Source organism: Betta splendens, chromosome 21 (assembly GCF_900634795.4).
Source record: "Betta splendens chromosome 21, fBetSpl5.4, whole genome shotgun sequence".
NCBI classification, from domain to species: domain Eukaryota; kingdom Metazoa; phylum Chordata; class Actinopteri; order Anabantiformes; family Osphronemidae; genus Betta; species Betta splendens.
In genome coordinates this window covers 5,385,152-5,404,543 of record NC_040899.1, presented here as the reverse complement: position 1 = coordinate 5,404,543, position 19,392 = coordinate 5,385,152, and the positions used below count along the sequence as shown (strand labels likewise).

The following is a 19,392-nucleotide window of genomic DNA, read 5'->3' as shown; positions in this document are numbered from 1 at the left end:
GCACTGTAATTCCTTTGCAATATTAGAGGAGAAAGCAAATGACCCAGCAATCCACACCAATTTCACATAGTTGACCCACACGCGTCTGCCCGCAAACACACGCTGTATTATTTTTTGAGATTGTCAATTCCTAATATGTCACTGGACTTGATTAGGATTCTGAGCTCTCCAGTGTGTGCACCAGAGGTCTCGGGCTGTGGAAAACATTTTTATAAAATAACCCATTAATGCAGAGGAGTGCAACTAAATTAGTTACCAATTTGCTGAGCATGAATTAATGAAGAGAGCTTCTCCCGGCTCCCACAGTTGTAATTTTCATAATAACCCCAGACCTTTATTTGGCAGGTTGTTTAGTTTTTTCGTTTGAAGGTTTTCATTAGTCTAATGAGGACTGTGCAAGGGCGAGCAGTCAGCACAATTTACATGAGGAAGCTATCATAATAAATGAGGCAATTTGAATAACATGCACAGGTTTATGCAGCGAGATAAGAGAGATTGTAGCAGCCAGATTCAGAGGTAACCAATACATTAGAACCAACTAATAACCAAAGTAATTCCTATAAAAGCTTTAAGTGAAGGGAATAAAATTAATGATAGATATATTGAACTGTAATGATATGATACATGATGCATTAGATTAATAAAATAAATGTGATCCATTGTGAAAGAGGGGAGAGGCCTCCCCATCCGAAGCTTTGTTTATGGTGAGCTTTTTAATTAGGCTTGTTCATCGCATCAGTTTGTTTAGATAAATGAGATAACATTCCAATGGTTTAATGATATCTCTCCACTTGTTTGATCTTTATGATCCTGGCAGAGCATTAAATTAATCTCTTGCTATGCACTCTTAGAAGATAGCGCAGTAGGCACAGAGGAAGGATGCAGTGCCCCGGCTCATATGGAGGCTATTTAAATTGCCAGACACCTCAGAGACAGCCACTATAATGTCACATCACTCATATCCTACGAACATGTCTCATCTTTTTCATGTCATCTCTGGTGATGAAGGACAAAGGCTGTTTGTTGTCGTCTAGAAAAGGCAGTTTCCAAAGTTGTGTCACCCAGTGCACAGTAGCCAGATGGTAGTTTTTTGGGGCTGTTGTTTGAACTTGATTATTTTTTGTCCAAATTTTGCCTAAGAAAAAAAAAGCCCGGCAAGATTAGATGATGTGCGAGGGAAAAAAAGGCCAGTAGAAAGCTAAGTGTTATCTCACATGTAACTAATTGAATTGCTTCAAACAGAAAGTCTGTGGCGATAGCTTCCGACAAGCTTCTGTCTCGTGAAACAGCAGGTAGCTGACAAACAAGGGGAAATTTGAAAGGTACGGAAGCCTTTGGCTGTAAACTCACTTTAGACATCAAACACTTGACATCATTTTATTTCCTTGGGGAAAAGTTGTTTGAAACGCAAGCCATATGTATGTATGGGGAAGCGTGAGTTTCTTTAAATACCATGTGGCAGTTGAAGCACTTTGCCAGCGACAAATCTCAGCACCTTACCTCCGCCTCCCCAGCGTAGTTAAACACGCCATATCGGTTTTACGCAGCGCTGCAGTGCCTGACGGGAGAGTCGGAGGCAGCTACCGTATGTAAACTGATTCTGTAAAGCATCTTTTAAAAGCGGGTGAATCACTGGTAATGTGATATTGGCACTTCCCGTGTAAATGTTATATATCCTTGTTGACACAACAGGAGATGCACTCATAATGCCCTTCCAAGCACAAATGGAAGCTTGTGGTGTATTATGTCACCTAGAGGTGCAAGCGTTCGTACCTGGCATCAGCTGAGCGCCGGTTTGACGGCGGTGGGCTTCTTTGCGGGGATGCGGCTCAGATGTCCGGATGATGTGCCGCGCTAGGGGCCGGTGCACCGTCTGCAGTCCCAGTTCGCAGTCTGGATGATGAAGGAGAGCAGGTAACAGTGTCACAGTCTATTACCACGCAGCTGCTTTGGGCGAGGACCTGTGGATGCTGATGGGCTCATGTGGAGAGGGTGGATATAGTGAAAAAAAAGATAAAAAAAGACAAAAAAGTGCTTTTTAGCCTTTGTAGTCTTTGTTCTGTTCCTTCTTTGTATAAGCATTTGCAATGATAAAAAGGAAGTTCGGGGACTTTGGGTCAGGAAAAGTTTGGGCGCCGGCTTCATGGTCTTTTTGCGGTGTAAATATTTCACTGACATTGATGGTATCTCCGTACAGTATCATTAAAAGTTGCATATGTTCTGTGTAAGCTCCTTCTCTTCATCTTCCTGACTTTAATGCATGGTGTTTTGTGCAGTCCTCTCGATGTCCTTGGCGTTGCGAGCTTCAAACACATGCTGACTACCTGACTTTCCCCAAGTCAGGAGGCAAGATCATTAGCCATCACAACCCTGAAATGTGACTTGGCAGACAATAATGCTTTATGATCAAACAACTTGTCAGTGGGTGCTGTTGAAATGAAAGAGTGCAAAAAAATAATTCAATAGAGGATCAATCAAATTTCCCCGGCCCATGTGAGAGAGATTGCTGATGGAGCAGAGAGGGGCTATTCCTCCAGGACATGGGAGTTCATTTGGATATTTGTTCTCCCCCTCATGAATGTTCCATTGCGTGACACCATCTCCTGCTAATCACATTTCACTGAAAAGGGGGATGCTTTTAGGGACGTTGAAAAGAGAGAGGTTCTTTTTAATCTTTGAAATGCCTCAAAAGTGACAGAATGCTTTCTCCTGCCAAGACGTGAGCCTCGGATGGGGAGATAAATATGCTGTGGTCAGCTAAGTGTATCTAGTGAGCAGAGAGGCAAATTTAATAATGCATTATCATTCACTGGCGAAGGTGAAATCTCCCTGTCCATCAGAAGGCTGAGGCCTGTTTCATGTTACCCTTCACTGCAAATGAACAAGTGCTTTACTCAGCCATACCAGAGATGCACAGTAGGCACCGGTGCTCTGCTATATGTGCTGCTCTGGACTGTCAGGAAAACAGGTCAGTAATCAAAGCACTCATCTATCAGTCTTGACTGGAGACATTAACGATCACAGTCCTCAGTCCCCGATAACAGCGCTCCCAACGATAACCTCCTTTAGCGTTTTTGTTCTTGCTCCCTGCAAACACAAGGTGTGCTTTACATATCTGAGCATCTGCTATTATGCAGATGATGGGAACATATTTACCCCAATGCCCTTGGACAACAGCATTAAACAATTATGAAGATTATGTACAATGCGGGAAATTTGCGATTCAAAACAATTCGTATCTTCGCAGCGGCAACTGTTGCGGACAGATAAGGTTGACCCTGGATGTGTGTTTCTGCACTTTTGGAGACGTTCTGTGGGCCTGTTTGTATAATTTAATATTTACATGTAAACAGTAATTAAGTGGTGCTGCCGACATGCCAGGGCCAGGCTCTGCCAAGGTAAACACCAGCCCTCGTACTTTGCCACAGTCCATCATGTTTACAGACTTGCGGAGCCGAGTGCTGTTTGCACGCTCTCCTTTGGCAAAGCCCGTAAAACACGGGCGATTGGACGGCGAGCGCCGAGCACGGTCGCTCTTATCGTCTGGCAGTCTGCTCGCTGACTTGAGGACATTGTGAGTCAAACCTTTAAATTTTCACTCCGCGATAATTACGCCGCTATACTTGAGCTTTTATATCCTTTCACTGAGAAAGTAAATCATTCCTAATAAAGAGAGGAAGAATAGGGGGTGGAGGGAGAAGTGCTTGAGGACTAATTCTCTTCACTCCCTCCCTCTCGGCTCTCTATTCTGCTTTTTGAAAGCCTTTCTCTGAGTATTCCAGTCACCTTGACTTTGCAGCTGCAGCCTTATAGTCTGTTGCTTATCCTGCCTAACCCCAGCCTGTCAATTAGGTGTTTAAAAATTAATCTCTTTAACTGGAAATACCATGCCAGCTTTCTTGCGTCTGTAAATGAAGTGTTATTAATTCACACAGCGCAAAGCCAGTGTTATGAATAATGTTATCAAAACAGATTTCCACACGTTTAACACGTCGCTCCTATTAAAACCTCTTAAGTATTTTTATAACTGTGAAACCAGGACTACTAATGGATTTGCATCCATTCTGCAGCTCCGACAGCAGGCTGCCGCGGAGCAAGTGCTCCTAAGCCCGGCCTTTTACAGTTTACACTTCCCACTTCCTCCTTTGTCCCTTCGTCTTCATTTAAAAGCAGCTCAGTACATCCAGTCTGGATTAGCAGCAGCCGACGCTCGCTCGCTCGCTCGCCAGCAGCACAACGGCGCAGCCTCTCCCTGTAGGATTGCAATGCCAGGCAATGACACCAATGTGTCTCCCCCCCACCCCCCTTCCCTCCCAGCCGGGCGCAGCTCTGATGTAGCAGCAGGCTATCTGGCCAAGCACACCGAGCTAATACTTGTTCCATTAAAACCTGGTGATTATGGGGGATTTCCTCTCTGTTTGTTTGTTTGAATGCTTAATTATCAATATGTAATTGGCATGTGTATTGTGATGTAGGGTGCATATTCGGTGGCATATTTTACTGGAATGCACGTTGCTATCGGGTGGAAACAGGACTCCCCAGTCACTGTCTAAGTTAAGCTGCATGAGAAGTTGCTGTAATGAATTAATAAATGCTAAACAAAGGAGAACTAAACAAAGAGTGAGAAATTAATGGCTTGATGATTAGTGGGTCAGAGAGATTAGTGGGGTATACAGTACAAATGATTCCCTTCTGAAACCGGAATGATTCAGGCCAAATGCCCAATCAATAGTTAAGGCCATTTTAATCTCTGGGATTCTTCTGTCAATAAATGAACCTGGTCAACAGAGGTCAATATGCAAAGACAAATCTAAACACCTTCAAAGTGCCTCTCTGCCGCGTCCTTCCCCCGGGTGTCTCTTCTTGAAGCTTCAGTCACAGGCAATAGGTGAATTATACAAATATTCAGCTCTGCCTGGCTGACCCCCCCCCCCCTCTCTTTCAAGTCGCAGACTGAGTCGAAACCCTTCTGCTTCATCCAGAACTTGAGGTTATGGACCCGGAGCTGTGATGTGTAACCTTTAACCACCTTGCCCCGTTCCTGTTTCCACCGCTTTCACCGCCATCGCCCCTCGACAAAATGCCATTTTGTCTCCGGCACTGTTCGCTTTAAGAGCTCATTTGAAGGTGCGCGCTGGCAGAAACAAAAGTCCTGTATGCTTTTATGCAGTCATCACAGTCAGCCAAGCCTGTAATCCTCAGAGGTCCGATAATGACATAGCCCCTGCATTTATTACATGGAGGAGAGGAGAGAGGGAAAACGCTGACTTTGAACAAATGAACACTCTGACCTTTATGCAATAAATATGACATGGGCCGCATAAAAAGACAAGATATCTTCCTCCAGAAAAGGAGTCAACACGGATTCTACTCCCTTGCCTCCTGCTCTCCCTTCTCTTCTCTTCCTTCTGCCCCTCTCTCTCTCTCTCTCTGACCGTTTTTCTCTACAGTGCCTCATTTTTTCTAGTTAACAGTTAAACATATTTTTATTGTTCGCGCCATCATTTCGCAACCCGTGCTCCAGCCCAGTCCTAGTTCACAGTCTCTAACGTTGATTGGTCCTGTTATACGTAATGTACAGTCCAGTATATTATGGACAATAACTTGTCAGTATTTTAATCTTCATACATGATTAGATTGTTAAATCTGGTAATTTTCTCTGTAATGAAAGCAATAAAAATGTTCCTTATCAGTGCCAGGGAACGGCGGCTTTAACAGCGAGAATCAACCTTTCACTGTGTCTTTTGTAATCTCGATGTGATCCCAATTGAGCATCGCCGTTGTCTTCTTTTGTCACCTCAGACCGCCTCTCTGACAGTAAAGGATTTATGGTTATTTCCTCCATGTAGCCTGTCCATCTGTGGCTCTATCTTCATATGGCCTTGAGTATACGATTCAATTTATTAAGGCAAAGCAATGGACTCATTACTTTAAAAAGGTGGCAAGAGAGGGAGTGGGAAAGAGGGAGAAGTGACACACTGAATTGGTTATTAATGGAAAGGCACAGCCATAGGGCAGTTGAAATTTAATGATATCCTACAAGAAAATATGAGGGTGTCACTCTCCAAAAAGTCATGCTAAATGTCAACATTTTAAGGTCCTGGCGCTAATTTTATGCCTGTGCACAGTAATGTTTTGGAGAGCATTTAGGAAACACGGCCCAGTGGCCAGCCTGATTATCCCGCTCACCTTCTCTCCTCTCTCCAAATGGGTTTGTGCAGCAAGCGATTTCATCTCTAAGTGAAGGGAACATTAGGGAGGGGAGAAAGGGAGAGCGATCGAGGGAAACACGCGGTTTGATTTTCATGCTGTGATAAGAGAGTGGGAGCCAAATGTTACCTGTTAATCTAGCCCAAACCGACCGGGGCTCTTGACTTTGTCCCACAGCAGGGATGGGGCAAACACTCATTTTCTTCTCTCCGTGATGAAAAGGAAATTAGCTTAAATGTGATGAGGGTGCATTAGTGAGTGTGTGTGTAATGGTTTGTGTGTGCGTTTAAAGGTTTGTGTTTCTGCGTTTCCTCTTTTGTTCAGTGTATGCAGGACTCACGCACACATATGCACAACATGTGCAGGTGATAGTCACTCTAAAGGAATTTGTCTTGTATGGATCATCACACAGGTTGTGCAGGTTTTCACTTTAAGAAAAATGTGGCTTTACTGTAAGTCAGTGGAATCCTCCACTCCGCAGCTTTCAGACTGTTCTCTGCAATATGTGTCTAGTATTGTCGATTAATTAACTGCAACTTGTTAAGCTGCTTTCACAACTTTGCAGGGATCCAAAGGTACAAAGACAAGATGTGAATAATATACTCAGGCATGTGACACGTTTAAAACTACCATTCAAGTTAAAGCTGAACATGCTTCGCTTGGAAGCTCCTTCCGAGGTCGGACATTATTTGCAAGATAAGCCTGGCTCATGTTTTTTTTAAGTGCTCAAATTGCATGCATCCACTTTTTCTGCCCAGCTCTGCATCACTGCATTCGTACCAGAAGACAGATATTTCCCTTGACATGATTTTTTTTCCGAATCCACTGCTTTAAGTGCAGGTGGAATAATGCTGTGTTAGCTGCTAATGGCTGTCCGAGAGGTCATAACTGCTCCATTTGAAGGAGGCCGGCTTCTCCGCAGCCCTGGCAGGTCAAATCAAATGTAATTGTGCAGTGAAAAGCGGCGCCTTGCTTTGTGTTGGCTGTGCTGACAACCTCTAGGTTTGCATTCACTTCTCCTGCTGGGAGGAACACAGGTTCGCAAGGACAAAGGCTTCACCTGTCAATATATCACACTGACTGGCCGGCCAAACGTACCCCTGCTCCCCCGCGCTCTCTCCTCTCTCTCCTATCTTTCTTCCTCTCTGTCAGTCTTTCATTCTCTGCACACCCATTCTATTCCAGCCTGCTCTTCCTCACACTCTGCCTCACCTATCTGTCCATCCATCTTCTGTCTCCGACCATCTATCTCTCATTCCTGGCATTCTTCTCATCCTCTCGCCTCCTCTGTCTTTGTGTCTTTCTGTTTCCTCCTCTCTCGCTCGCGCTGCCTCCGTGCGAGGACTCCGCTGAAATGTCCTGAGGGACCCAGTTTCAAACACAGGAACCAGAAACATATGCCACATTTTCAACTCCCAAGGTCAATTACAGCTATTTATCCAGAGATTGCAGCTAAATTTCCCAAGGTTTCTTCTAGATTTACCACAGATTGCAGCGTGCGTCTGTCACATTTTAAATCAGGCCAGTTTCCTCCGCTTCCCTCCACTCGCTTTCCATCAAAACATTTCAAAGACTTTCAAGTGGGTTTTAGACATGTTTTATCTCTGGTTATCATGTGCCCCATCTTTTTTGCCTCAGCTTTGCTAGGTCCAAGTGCCGCTCGCGACACAAATCTAATAACATGTAAATTGGAGATAAGCCCAGATCCCTCCAAGTGATATTTTTTACATTCATAGTTTGTCAAGTCAATTCCTGGGCCCCTGTTTTAGCAGCACAACACACGAGGAGTGAGAAAATTAACTGGATAGGTGATTCATCATTGCTAGCACACTGTCAAGGACTCCCTTTGCAGCTATTGAGAGCAGGGTGGAGGAGGAGGACGGCGAGAGGAGGGGTGGCGTTGTTTTAAATTATGGCATTTCATTCAGAATGCATTGTATTTACAGCGTCCCATTTTTATTTGTGGCTCCTATTATCCGCCGAAACAGTTGTGCATGAAATGTTATTTGTGACAGGGGTGACCTGCGAGTGTTTTTCCACACAGTATTTCATAGTCTGGTCCTTAACTGTACCTTTACCGTACGGTAAGCACAAGAGCCTGTCACAGCTGCTGCTGGCAGCCTTGCTAGTAGAGAAATATCACCTGGAAGCAGAGTACTCTATTCTACCGGCCCCCATCACTCCAACGCCTGTCGCTGTAATTAAGTTGAAGTCAATGATTCTGGAGCGATGGTGAGAAATAAACATGCAAACACATGCCAGCATTTGCAGCCAGGCAGGAGGAAAGGGGGGTGGGGGGGTAGTTAAAGGGGGTGGTGGTAACATAAAAGCACACAAGCCACAGATCTAGATCATGTTCCACTGGAATTTACATTTGAGTTTCATTAAGCCAGTTTTGATTATATTGATTAAATTAGTCACTTATTAGCTTCCTGCTTCTTTTCCTCCAAATGCCTCTATTTATGCGCGGCTCCTGGAGGAAATGTTATCTGACAAGAGGTGCTGTACGGTAGTTGGAGTCTGTCGAACAAAACACGCTGTTTGCTTTTCCCAGAGCATGACAGGTTGTTTCCCCTGCAACAAAGCCATCAAATATTCCGTGTGATCCAACATTGTGTTGGAGGGGAGGCCTGCTGAGTGGGAAGCCGGAGTTTGTTAAAGCAATGATTTATGATTAATGCCAACACTAAATAAGGGACAAAGTGCCTACAGTACAAATCAATTACAAAGCTACAACAGCAGACCTTTCCCCGAGGTCTACTAACGTCTCTGGTTGTTATGGTGATTTTATTGGAGGTGGGTGATACGTACATATAATGCATGCAATACGTCTACATCAACCTGAGCCGGGGCCAACTGTAATGCTTTTGATCTTTGATTAGTTATTTTATTGAGATAAAACGGGGCCTGCCTGTTGTGGCACTGTACGAGGAGCGAGCGCTTTGCATCTCCACCCAGACGCCCACCTCCACATGCGTTCAAGACTGCACCAAACAATACAAATTACCGCAGGAGTGGCTTCTTAAAAGAAGGCAATTCATTATTTTTATGAAGTCAAATTATAAACAAATTTTAATCCATTAGGCAACCATCCATTCTAATTAATCAACAGAAGTGAACTCCATCTGAAAAAGGAGAAAGGTTGTTTACTCTCTCCACGGACCAGCGGTGCATATTTCACCATCTTCCCTCTCTTAGAAAAAAAAATCTCCAAATTACAAACCTAAACTGTGAATCCTAACACTCGACTTTTGGCGCCGGGATGTTTCCAGGGCATTTGCAGATGCTTGAAATAATCTCCAATGTTTTTGCTCAATCTGCTCTGAGGATGGGTGAAATAAATACTTTAAACTAATTAATGTAAGACCAGCTGTTCCCAGCACTTGGCTGGCGCTGGTGAATATTGATGGGAGGGAGAGGCAGGGCTGTTGAGCTCCACTCGCTGTTTGTACAAGATTCAGGCTGCCACATAAACAGATATGAATAGTGGATGAGAGCAGAGAGGTGCTGTGCACGACGCAGCCAGGGCTCCACATTACAAATAAAACTTTTCCCCCGTTTCATTAAATTAACAATTCAACAGCTGATGGTGCAGACTTCCTGTGAAGACCGTTTTAGGCCGGGTGTGTTTAATAAACTGTCTCCCCGCCTGCAAGATGGTAGCACTTACAAAATGTTGGCTTGATAAAAGCTCGGTGGACAAAAACATGTGTCAGATCTGATGGGGCAGCGAACGGCGGCGTCTGACATTCTGTTTTTAGTTCGACCGGGCTGCATGTGCATCGCTCGCTCTCTCTCTTCCTCCTCCGAGGCCCGAGAAGAGGCTGGACAGCAGATGGCGGAGCCCTACCCCTCTGCCGGTGATGAATGGAGAATGATGTCATCTCGGAGCTGACAGGCACCGACGTGCGCGTACACAAAGGAAGCCCGAGCCTCTGGGGTCAAACGGCGAGCCTGCTTCTGATTCTTTTTGGAGTTCACATGACTCAAAAGGGGGAAGCTGGATTTATGTCGGGTTGATAGCGTGTAACCCAGCGCTCAGGCCTTGGGAAGAAGCAATACAAAGGACCTCTAAGAGCAGACTGGCCTGCTATAATTCTGAGAAGAGTGGATGACTGGGATTCAGTGCTGGAGATCAATACTGACCCGAGCGCTGCTACCGGTCAATACAGCGTGACCAAAACTAGTCACATATTCCACCACTTAGCTAATTCAAGTGGCCCACATTGCACTTTTTGCAAATGATTGATCAGTTTTTCTTCTTCTCGTGTCTCTGTGCAGAAGACAACCCGATGTGCACCCCAACAGCAAGAGATAGCTACGAGAGACTGTCGTTGGCCGGCCAGGCTCTGCCTCCGGGTTTCCCCTCACCATTCCTCTTCCCAGACGGCTTGTCGTCAATAGAGACACTCCTCACCAACATACAGGTACTGTTCACTCTCTTCAGCTCTTTGGCTCCATAATAAGAACGTGTACAATTGTAATCAGATCCGTTTTGCTGATTGGGGGCAATTTTGGACAATTTTTGCACTAACTGCCACTCGAGGGCACCAAAGCGAACGCGTCACAGATTACGTGGCAGTTTATAATCTGAGGACTGGACAATTTAGTTTAGTTTGTGGGTTAAATCATTGTTTGCCAGATTATCGTCAACCATCCAATAAACAAACCCGGTCGTTGACAACGATAACAAACACACAATCATTTCACATACACTAACGCTAACGCAAGGCGACCTCTATGACAGCACCTGTCAGCGTCATATCATTTGTCATTAAAGCTATAGTTTATTTAGCTATGAATTAACCTTTAGATGGGGAATTTAATGGCATTTAAAAATCTGACTAACTCGATCTGTAGCCAATAAAAAAAACGTCTTTACAACCAATCAAAATGTCGTCAAAAACGCATCATTTTAACTTTTCACTATTTATTTCAAAGCATTCTGCTGTACAAGCCTAACAACCCTGTCAGGCAATCAAACTAGCGTAGTTTCCATAGTTTCTCCACGATTAATGGCTTTCCATGCTAAGTTATGCAGGTAAAGGTCATTGTCATTATGGACACTCTCTTTAAGAGCTCATTTCTAGTCAGCTGTGTCTGTCATCCACATCCTCTGTCCAATATATTAAATGTGCATTTAAGGACATTCACTTGGTAAATCTGCATACCTTAACAATACGCATCTACTCAAAGAGCCATTTAGGCTCCAGCTCAAACACCCTCAGTCATAAAGATGAATGTATTTGCCTTCTGTCTGAGTGTAATGATGTGTGTACACCGCTGCCCTTCTCATTGCACTTGTACCGCTGGCATCAGAGTCCTGCTTCTCCCTTGACTCGGTGTGGTAATTAGAAAGCCACAAGTAAACCCGTCGCCAGCTCCCACCACTGCACTAAGTCATTTTTGATAATGATCTTTGCATTGAATATTTATATACAAATCAACAAAATGAAACCAAGCAGAAAATTAAGATAAAGCAACTTAGAATAAATTGGGGTCAGAAGAATCAACAATTAGTAAGATATAACCCAGTGCGTGTGATATAATTGCGTGTGGATGGGGAATAATTGTGATGAAAACGGCCACGGTACTGTACCACCAACATGTGGGAACGCACTATCTTTCAATTTAGGCCTGTCAGGAGTGTATTTGTAATGGCAGTAATGTAAATGATACATGATGAGACGCTTGTCATTCATATTATTCATTCCTGCTGTGTTGTGAGAGGAGCCTGTTTTCCCACTCGACGCTCTCAGCTGTTTGTGCAAGAAACGCGAAGCGGGTCAAAATTAAACAGAACGGCTGAGTCCAAAAGGAGCTTAATGTCGAGCTTGGTTCCACTTGTATTTCACAGTTCTGGCCAAAAGGGGTCAGAGCTCCCCAGCACTGTCACATCAGCTTTCACTATTACTTTATTATTACTCTGCTGCGGTGGCGCTACCAGGTCTGTGAGTGATGACAAAGATGGTAAAAGGCTCAAACAGAGTCTTATGTTGAGCTTTGCTGCTGTGAACAGCACAAAGAGCTTCTGTCACACCTTTACAGTGCAGTTTACTGTCACCCCTTCATTTTATTGCTCTTAAACAGCCCACATCACTCCTTTTTCCTTCTCCCCCATTTACTGCACGTCTCTCTATACATATTCATACTGTATGTGTGTGCAGGGCTTGCTCAAAGTGGCAATTGACAACGCGCGGGCCCAGGAGAAGCAGGTGCAGCTGGAGAAGACGGAGCTGAAGATGGAGCTGTTCAGAGAGCGGGAGCTCAGGGAGACTCTGGAGAAGCAGCTCGCCATGGAGCAGAAGAACAGAGGTAGCGTGTGACGGCCCGAAGCCGATCAGGCTTCATGTAGCTGCGACGACTCCGAAGTCGTTTCCCATTCAACGCCACAAAAACATGAGCTGCTCGCCGCTGTGTAATCGTCTTAGCCCTGTTTTTTTTTTGTTTTGTTTTTTTTTTGCTGTTAGTCCGTTAAACCGTTGGAAATGCACATTAAGTCGGAGAAATTCCGTTTCCGCCTCATGTTAAATGCATCAGCCTCATATGCTAACTGTGCCGTTTATGTTTAATGAGAGAAATTAATGGAAAATATCCCAATAAATTTTTCAATTTGCTTTAATTCCCTCTAGCAGTTTGCTAAGACGCAGTCAGTGTTAGCTAAGATTGACTTTTTAAAGGAAGATCTTTATTTATCATGAAATATGGAGGTTTAATTGATTTTAAACTGCGTGAGTTTATTATTATGTCCTCCTGTTGAAATGTGATGCTCCAGTATTTGCCCACTGAGCTCATATGGGATCTTTCTCCTTGTTAGCGATCATCCAGAAGCGTCTGAAGAAGGAGAAGAAGGCCAAGAGGAAACTCCAGGAAGCTCTGGAGTACGAGTCCAAGAGGAGAGAGCAGGTTGAGCAGACTCTGAAGCAGCCGTCGCCCTCTGACAGCATGCGTTCACTCAACGGTCAGATGCTCCACAGTGAGACACGCTTATTGTACATTTGACTTCTGCATGCTTGGTGTTAGAAAGTATGTCTGCATTCAGGTCCTGGTATTCACTGAAGGTTGGCTCTGTATGATCTCACTGATTATACTGAAGCACCACTACAGTTCAGTGGATGTTCAGTAGCATTCGCATTTCCTCTTGTGGTCAGAGTTTGGCACTGACTCCATTCACTGACCTACTAAGATTAACATTACAGACGCGCGTTACATGTTTGCAGATTGAGATCAGGTTTCACAAGCAACAGTATGATTTACTGTTTGAACTGGTCTCTGCTTGTACACCAACATGCTGACCTAAAAGAAAATCCTATTTGTCTATGTCAATATTTCAGCTCTCGTCAATGAAAAGAAAATGTTTCAAATGAAATCAGCATTTTTGTGACTGTTTCACATTCAGTTTATTGATGACGTCTGCCAATAGCTCTGTAAAGTCCGGAGTTATTAGAGCAGTTATAAAATTAAAATATGGCTGCTAATAGTAAGTATGTATTTCACCTTTGAAGCTACCAACACAGCAAATCCAGGCTGTACTTTGGATAATTAATCCAAAGCGAGGTCGAGTGCCTGCACAGCCACCTCTCATAGGACGCACAGGAAAGCACAATCATGCCCTGCACACATCCGGTTTCACATGGGGGAGACGCGCTGCAGCTCGGAGGCTGGGCGCTTGTTTTGAATGAACGATGCTGTGAAACTGGCATTGCGATAGGTGGATGTCAGGGATGTTTAACGGCGGTGATCCCTCTCTTCTCTCAGACTCTCTGACCCCTGAGATGGAGAGTGACCGCAGCAGTGGAAGAACAGATGCTGAAAGGACAATACAAGGTACAGGGGCTCAGATGAGACAATAAATCTCTCGCTCTCTCTCTTCCTCTGGCTCTCGCTCTCTTTCTCTCTGCCTCCTGCCCCCCATCTCTGCTTCCTCTTTCACTCTCCCTCACACACACACACACACACACACACACGCACACACTGCTTCAGTTTATGAACATTAGTGTTTCTGTGCCTGCTGTTCAGGCATACAGCTCACCATCTGGGCCACAGCACTGGGTCAAGATCATTGGTTTTCTGTAGAAATAATATTGTTCTTCTACTTGACTTTTAGTAGCTGTGGTCCTTTTTGATGGATTTCTGTTTGGGAACAAAAAAACAACTGTACATTACAGTAAGTAAAATAGTACAAAGACTAACCTACAGTAGAAGGTCGCAGCGAAAGAATGAAAGGTTTGTTTACAGCTCAGGAAGCATTAATGAGTCATAAAACCAAAAAAAGCTGTGGAATCCCCCCTTTGATAGCAATAAACGCAGCAAATCAATCCATTTTATGAATAAGCCTTGTACATTTTTAATGGTTTGTTTGTTTGTTAGCCTTGGGGGTGCACTACGTGTTTGGGGAAGGGCGCTCGCGTGATAACCTCTGTAGACTGCGTGCTATCTGTGTTTACCCAGATACAAGACACCTTGCAAAGGTTGAATATCCTCATTATTACTCCGACGCCTTGGCTTTAATACGCGCCGGCCGCGGCCGCTCACGGGCGCCTTATCAGTGGGCGAGGGCCCAATTTATCCAAGACAACGCGCCATGTAATTTGCTGTGAAAAGTGGAAAATGTGCATCTCTGTGTGCGAGATGAAGTTGGGTCCCTTTGACTCTTTAATGTTTGATTGGTCTACTTGAACTGATATTTTGAAACCAACAGAAACGTACTAAGAGAAGTGATGACTCCTCCATAATTAAATGTCATTCAGTGACTGCAGGGATCTGAAACAGTTTGATGTCCATATGTCATCATTTAAATACTAAGATAACTTCCAGATACAGTGTAATTATAGCCTCTTATTTCATACCAAATTAGTATATTTAGCCTCTTCAATTTCTAACATTTTCCACTGGTGTGAAAAGCTGCGGCTTTTGTAGTGTAATTGAGTCAAATTAATTATGTTGAAGCTTTATTCTTACAATGAAAGCGTTGGTGTTTAAATATAAATTCCAGGTTGGAATAAAGCGAAGTTAGCGTTTTTGTCTTTAAGCATTTTTATCTGCAGCAGCTCGACGCAGCTATGGAGCGTATCATTTCTGCAGTCTCTCAATCACTCTGATCATTGCCTCAAAGAGTGGAATGAAGGAGGAAACTGAATAACAGGCTGCACTTTGTGTTTTTGTTCAATTAGAGAAGCATTTGTCTGCCACCCATGTCTCCTCTGCTCTACTCTGCAAGCCTCGCTGTATAATTAACCTCAAATGGCAAAAAATGATGTTGATAAATTACACGAGCAGAAGGGGGAAAAAACAAGCCTATCACTCGCATGAAAGCAGAGAGAAATGTGTGGCTGTATACTCGACTCCAAACTCAGGGAGGCGAAGGGAGAGAGAGGGAGAGGGGGAAAAATAATGAGGGCATAATTTTAGAGAACTAATTATTTCTATTTGTCTTTTGTCACACTTCTCTAATTCTGCGATATTAACACAGTCTGTGTTTATTAATTGCTTTTACACTGTTTTGAATTGGGTCCAAGAGGGAGCGCGGCTCTTTTCAGAGGCAGCGAGCTACTGGGACTGCACCTCGCCAGTACCGCCTGGCAACGGCGCACGTGCGAGTATCTTCCCCCAGTATCTTCCCCGGGTCCCTGCTGCTTCCCACTCGATGTGTTCTGCAAGTTTACACGACCCTGTGCACAGAGATAAAGTTCTTTGTTGCAAGATTAAACATCAAAACAGTTAAAGTGAAATTAAAATTAAATGAATGAATGTCAGTGAAGCAAAAAAGACTGTAATTAATGGATCCCTTAATTGTCTTCATAAAATATTTGCATGGGCATAATTTGCATAATTTACATGTATTAATTAATCTTTCAAAGGAATTTTATGCTGAGAGAAGCCAAAAATTCCCTTTGTTTTATTTAGCATCTAATGAAATATTTATTCTCTTTAATGAACTTTTCATCTTGATTTGAATATAAAAATACTAAAGTTTTAACATATTTTAATGAGGCGGTCTTTCATAAAACAACGTGTCAAGACGTCACCAGTTTCCCTCTGCTTGTATTTGAAGCAGATGTTCCAACATTTGCGCTGGTGGCGCGCGCTAATTCCGCAGTGGATTTAAATGGGCGCGATGTTCAGCTCCTCCATCGAGCGTGATGATTCTGTCTATTAGACGCAGACGCTCTCATGTCCGACATTCGTCACCCGGCGCCGAGCGGCGGCGTCGCCTTCGCCTCGGAGCTGCTGGGAGCCGGGCGGGCAGGCGGCGTGGTGTTCCATCGGCTCGCGTTAGGAGGTGTGTGTGTGTGTGTGTGTGTGTGTGTGTGAGGTTGTGTATCCCCGGCTCTCTTCAGCCCCCACCTTGGCTTTCTCTTCTCTTACACTGCTGCGTTCATGCTGTAATGACTTTTACACAGAAGTCGTTGTTTGTTGCTTGAATAGAGGCAGCCAGAGTGCAATGCCTTTGAGACCCATGGCAGTGCTGGGTAATTAGCCTGTGTGTTTGTACACCCCCAACACACACACACACACACATACACACACACACACACACACACACACACACACACACACACACACTGTACTGTATCCTCACACACGTCCGCCTTTGTTGGCTCCACTCTTTGTGCACAATACATAAAACACAGCCTAAAAGAGTAATTGATAAAATATTAATAATGTGACAAGATTTTAAACTAGTTTAAATTCTAAGTAATAAAATAATAAAAATGAATACTGTTAATTATAGAGAATGAGCAGAGGTAAACATGGTGGAAGCAGGCGCGCTCCCCGTGCGTCTGAAGAATAGGACTCCAGCATCGTGTCTGATGTCCTGCGCGGCTTGTGTCATGTCCAACAACTTGCAGCGCTAAATGTCTTTCTCCTCGGCGCTGAATTATTTAGGCGCGCTGCCATCGAGAGGTGCGCTCCCTTTAAAGGAATTACTGTAGCATTCTGCGACAGAAGAAGAAGTGAAGGTAATAAACGTCAAACACGCTCCTGAGCCGCGCCTAACAGATGCTTTTACCAGCTCGGCGGCGGCGGCGCTGCTCGCTCAGGCGAGCGCTCAGACAAGGGTGTTACGCTGGAAATGGACAAAGCTCGTTAGGTTGGAGGTGTCTGGAGATAACGGAGCAAAAGGAACGCCTGCCGTCTCCAATAAACGCCGCGTCCAGGCCGAGCTGTCACTCAGGGGGCACTGCACATCACCAGTGCAGCGTTCAGTTGAGTGGAGGTGCCTGAAGCGCACGTGGAACACGTCACGGCTGCTTTTAGCCAATAGAACCTGCACGTGAGACGCGCGGTATATTTGTACGTAAGCGTTTCTGTCTCCCTGACACCACCAAAACGCCTCCATAAATCATCTTCACACATAATTCCTTCATGTTTGCTGCGAGTGATAAAAGGAGCGACTGTTCGCGGCATTGGGTCGCGTTTGTTTGCGGCCGCTAACGTTATCCTGTGCTGAAATGGGGCTTTCGCTCCGTGGTAGCGCTGCTGAAGCCCAAAGACCAGAGGGCACCATTTCAAAGTTACGTTTCAACAACAATCACATCCTGAATAGTGCATTTGCGTCAGCAGGATGTTAGCTGTTGGCTAATCCTTGGCTCCTGTGTGTCCTCTGTTGCAGATGGAAGACTGTTCCTGAAAACCACAGTGATGTACTGATAAGGCCGCGAGGAGCTGGAGGAAATAAAAATTTCACAAAAAAGGAAAAAAAAAGAAATAAGAACCCATGAAGATTCTCAAGAGCCCTAATCCAGGCTGATTTAGTAGTGGAAAGAAGTCAAGCTGCTTGTAGGAGTTGAGTGGAAAGGATGCTGTGTTCACCCAAATGCTGGAGGAGGTTGGGCCTGAATGTAGAGTAAGTCTTTTTCATCAGAGGCCGACATGAAATAGTCCGTTAAAGCGGGTGCTGACGTAACGGCCGACGTGAAGGATAAACATATATATTGAGCACAGTAAAAACGTACCCGTGGTACAGCGTTGGTAACAACTCATAAATTCACAGCACTGAAGATTTTTATACTCTGTCTCAGCCAGCGAGAAAGCTTCACTACGAAATTCGACAGAAGTTTCGGTTTTGTATTTCAAATTGAATTTTGAGACGCTAAAAGTGAAACCTTGCGGGTGTGTGGGGGGGGGGGGGGGGTGAAGTCATCCATGTGTCGATCAAAAGAGAAGACTGATGTTTGATTTACACGTTTTCTAAATTAGATGACAATACAATCAAGTTTCCTTTTTACCATTGTTGTATATACAAGATGTGATGAAAATGATAGGAAGACTCGCTCTGTGGAAGCCGAGTGGATCGATAAGGTATGTGTATATAATGTTAAGAGGTATTGTGTATGCAGTAGAGCTATTAGGCAAACAATACCACCATTTATATAAACCTACAGTTTTGGTTTGTTCTATTTCTGAGCCATCATTCTTTCCTATAGCTGCCATTTTGGTGAGAAAGCATGCAGGCATGTAAATGTTTGTCCTGGAACTATGATATTTAATAAATCCTATATTGTGCTGAACAAATACTAGGGTTGACTCACTCAAGCCCAGATGATTTTGAAAAAAACATAAGTATCAAACGTTTCACTCTCAAAAATGAAGACTTTTGCTGTCAATAGTACTGTAATCTTTGTAACAGAGGTAATATTTCTTGGAATTTACTGTACATTTTTGTCATGAGACACATTCAAACGTCAGCACCTCTCGATGCTTTTATAAAAAAAGAAAAACACAACATCCGGACTGATTTGGATCACGTGTCGGCTCGAGGAACGAACACGTTTGTATCTGAATGCCGTTGAATTATTGCTTCAGTCCCTGTTGAACCTACGTGCACACTTTTGTAGAGCGTTTCATGAAACCCTGAAGGGAAAAAAATACAAAAAACCCTAAGTTATGATTTTCCTGTTACTTTCCCTAAAGACTTTTGAATTCCGGTGCTGCAACACCTGTGTATATTCTCTAAACATAAGCTGATGTCAGTCCTTTAACTGCAGACCAGTTTGAACCCTATGTGTTACAATCAGAGAGGAAGAGGACGGAAGAGGAGAGTCCCATGCTCACGATGTGTTTGTTCCTTTTGTTCTCAATGGAGTGTCTAGGTCTGTTGTCACTGATAACTTATATAGCTTCTCGAATCATCTCATTGTAATTCAAATTCAAATAAAGTTAACATGTTGATGATAA

General features: G+C 44.0%; 1 protein-coding gene across 5 annotated transcripts in view; it reads left to right on the top strand.

Annotated features, from left to right (window-relative positions):
• dachd (dachshund d) overlaps window positions 1–19,392 on the top strand; it is a 102,978-nt gene extending 83,586 nt beyond the window's left edge. For 3 of the 5 annotated variants that reach the window (XM_055504990.1, XM_055504991.1, XM_055504989.1), the window contains 5 exons: window positions 10,492–10,637; window positions 12,378–12,525; window positions 13,028–13,186; window positions 13,969–14,037; window positions 17,828–19,392. In XM_055504990.1, the coding sequence (XP_055360965.1) occupies window positions 10,492–10,637; window positions 12,378–12,525; window positions 13,028–13,186; window positions 13,969–14,037; window positions 17,828–17,865 (560 nt within the window). In that variant the 3' untranslated portion in view covers window positions 17,866–19,392. The remainder of the gene's footprint in view (window positions 1–10,491; window positions 10,638–12,377; window positions 12,526–13,027; window positions 13,187–13,968; window positions 14,038–17,827) is intronic. The other 2 variants (XM_055504993.1, XM_055504992.1) reach the window with 1 other exon arrangement.